The sequence below is a fragment of the Phragmites australis genome, chromosome 24, assembly GCF_958298935.1.
Source record: "Phragmites australis chromosome 24, lpPhrAust1.1, whole genome shotgun sequence".
In the NCBI taxonomy this organism is placed as follows: domain Eukaryota; kingdom Viridiplantae; phylum Streptophyta; class Magnoliopsida; order Poales; family Poaceae; genus Phragmites; species Phragmites australis.
Window position 1 is genome coordinate 18108042 of NC_084944.1, and position 3338 is coordinate 18111379.

Below are 3338 nucleotides of genomic sequence, written 5' to 3' on the forward strand. Positions count from 1 at the left end.
TTAATTTGAAGCAAAATTACTACTTGTTCACACATCAGCAATACATACATAGCATTTGGAAAGCACTGGATATAGAAATGTTTGATTACAAACATTAGAATTTCAACTAGTGTTCATGTGCTTCTCCAAGAAAAACAAACGTACATAAATCCATAAGCGACAGGTAGAAGCAATGAAGAAGTTAGTTCCCTTGTGGAAATCGAACGCTGGATCGACGCTTCCTCGTGGAGGTAGAACATTCATGCGTCTCCTCTGCACATTCAACGTCAGCAACAAGCTTTGTATATGGAGGTATCCGTGACTCCCACGTAACTAAGACAAACCGATCATTGGGTACAGCAATACATCCAGTTATCAGGTCTCCAAAGGCGATATGAGCTAACTTCCTTTCTGAGGATTCATCCTTTTCAATTCGAGGGGGCATCAGACGAAGAGCAGAGTGATACGAAGAGATAAATGAGGTGATGTCTATTGGGCGCTCATTCTCGAGGATATCTTTCGGATGTTCGCCGTACATTAATAAGTTATTATCCACCATCACCTTGAACCGCTGCAGTATGCGAAGCCAGAACTGAGCATCATATTTCCTTCGCAGCAAATCAGCAATGACATTCGCAGTTATGAGTGACCCTCCCAGTACTACTGCTAGCTCATTTGCTATTGATGCTAAGCGGGGATGATTGTTTTCATCTATGCTTCCAAAAGCTAACATTTTGAAGAGGTAACTGTACTCCTCACGGGACAAACTATTTAGGAAAACTGCCTTTACGGTTCCAAACCTTGCAAGATTTTGAATTCTACTTATGATTATCACTTTGCTACCTTCAGCTGCCAAACGTGTTACATTTGAATAGAACTTTACCCAATCATCATCATCCACATCTGTAAAAAATTCAATAACAACTAAAGTCCTCCCGTTACGGAACTTCTCATGATCCATTATTCTCCATATGCTATCTCCATTAATGAATAGTATCAAAGAGAAGTGGGATTGGATACGATCATTCTTGCACACATGGCTAACCAAAGTTTTCTTACCAACCCTGCAACCACCAATGACTGGAAGCACCATAGGAGCACCATGTCGTCCACGATCTTGCAATAAGATGTTGATGATGTGCTGCTTCTCAACATGGCGACCAAACATGAAGTTGTCGGTGTAGAGGTAAGTGTCGTAGGGCCTGCGACAAGGATCACATCCTCCCAAGAGCACAACAAACTCAGTCATGTTAGCAATAGCGGCCTCCAAATTTTGCAGTACACCCTGCAGATCATAACTTTCAGAAAACCCTCTTGTGCTACCAGGAATCGTACGCAAACGCTTCAAGGGAATTGAAGAAGAAGTCGCCCGACCTGAAAAGCTGCTCACCTCTTCATGTCTGATTTTCTCCCAAAGAGATTTGTACTTGAAGATGTCTACCATATGGTACCCTCGATACATGCTCTCCACAAGCAACTTGAGTTGAATTAGCATAGTAGGATTAGTAATATATCTTCCATCTGCCTCATCGACAACAGCATGGATCCTCAATAGGAGTTGCTGCAATCGTTTCAGCTTCTCATCCATGGCAGTATGGTCCCTGTACTTCTTGCTCAGCAAGGAGAGTATTCGGCTAAATATTTCACTTGCGATTGCTGATATGGCTGCCTCCATCTGGAACTATGTCTTCCGATCCGCGTGCACTGGATGTTTGGTTGTGGTCTGGACTGGTAGGTAGAGGGGAGACACTGTGTAGTGTGTACGCCAGTGGCTTACTCTTGTTCTGAAGTTAGCTAGAGGTTGGCCCTTGCAAAATATATATACACACACGCAGTAGGTTGGCAGTGAGTGAAAGGTAAGACTTAGTCATTGCCAATCTGCTAGCTTTTCCTCTTGAATTCCTGAGATACTGCATTACTTGGCATAGCGAGAGAAAGATATTGCATACATCTGGAAGATTTTACATCTCACGCACAGTTGCTTGGTTGATGTAATGCATATTAGGATAAGTTAGTATGCGCATACTGTAGCGACTATCTCTCAACGCCCCTGTCGCTACAAAATAGACTATATATGGAGCCAACATATACAAACGTGGATAACTTGCAAAGGAGAAATAATTTATTTTTTGTTAAATATAATTTTATTTCTACATAATCATATAGATCAACAAAAGGTAGTAGAGCCACAATTATATCGGCTTTTATTTTTTTACTTAGGCCACGTAGCCAATTACCAAATATATTGGGCGTGCTATGTGGTGGGTAAAGTTTTGGAAGCCACTTGGACTATAAACCACGTTGATTGGGTAAAATAGCGGTAAAAAAGTATTTAATCATCTCATCCTTATGACAAAAGCAATACTTTTAGCTACCTTTCCAATGTCTTTTAGATATATTATCCTTAGTTAAGAGAACTCTTTTACATAGCACCATAGAAAGATCTTAATTTTAAGAGGTACCTTTAATTTTCACAGTTGTCTATTCATTTTTGGTGTATCGGTATGCATTAGAGCATCGTATAAGGAGTTAACACAGAAAATTCCAGATTGGAAAAGGATCCACAGGAATTCGTCACACCCGTGAGTTAAGGCAATATTGGCCAAGCGTTATAGCATCTCATTCCAAGCTATCTTCTCCGGAACAATATGTTAGGTGGCTACGGTGTCCTCCTGCTTGTTTCGCGAGATATTATTTAGGCGAGGATATTAGTCTCTCTGAGTGGTGTATTTTCCAATCATTGATCCTACCAGAATTTGATTTGGGAAACATGCTTAACGATGAAGGAGACAAAACGAAAAAAAATATGTTAGACCTTCATCAGTCCAGCCCAAAAATGAAAATTACCTGATTTCCACATGACTTGAGATAAAGATTTGGAACCAAGATATTTGTACTACTAAATCTGATCATTACAAACATATTCAAGTTGAGTATTAAGGCTGACATTCTAGATAAATGACCTATGTTCACCTAGTGAAATGGAAAGCATGACAATTAGTTTATTTTTGTCTTGGGAAATATTGACCATTAGTTGGGGCTTGACGAAGACCTTTACTTAGGGCTATTAACTATTTGGTACTGCATCAAGCAGTCACCTATTTGTATTTGTCATTTACATTAATGTCGATGTTGAAACGGTTTAAGGGATGTCTCATGGCACTACACCATATCTGATTGACCTTCCGTGTTATGAAACCAACTCAACTACCGAAGCAGGCATTGATTTAAGTCATGGATTATATTCACATATATGGCTTTGTTACCTGTAAATATTGGTGCACATACTTTCATCGCCAGCAAATTTGCCTCAAATGCAAACTCTTGTCGAGAAAGGTGAACATACATCCAAAAACTCT

General features: G+C 39.9%; 1 protein-coding gene across 1 annotated transcript; it reads right to left on the minus strand.

The window, feature by feature from the left end:
• LOC133907847 (disease resistance protein RGA2-like) lies at positions 1 to 1887 on the minus strand. Its single transcript, XM_062349942.1, has 2 exons — positions 1370 to 1887; positions 1 to 1264 (listed from the first exon to the last, which is right to left on the minus strand). Exons 1-2 carry the CDS (start codon positions 1652 to 1654, stop codon positions 182 to 184), a joined length of 1368 nt encoding a protein of 455 aa, XP_062205926.1. The 5' UTR covers positions 1655 to 1887; the 3' UTR covers positions 1 to 181.
• Between the last annotated feature and the right edge of the window lie 1451 nt (positions 1888 to 3338).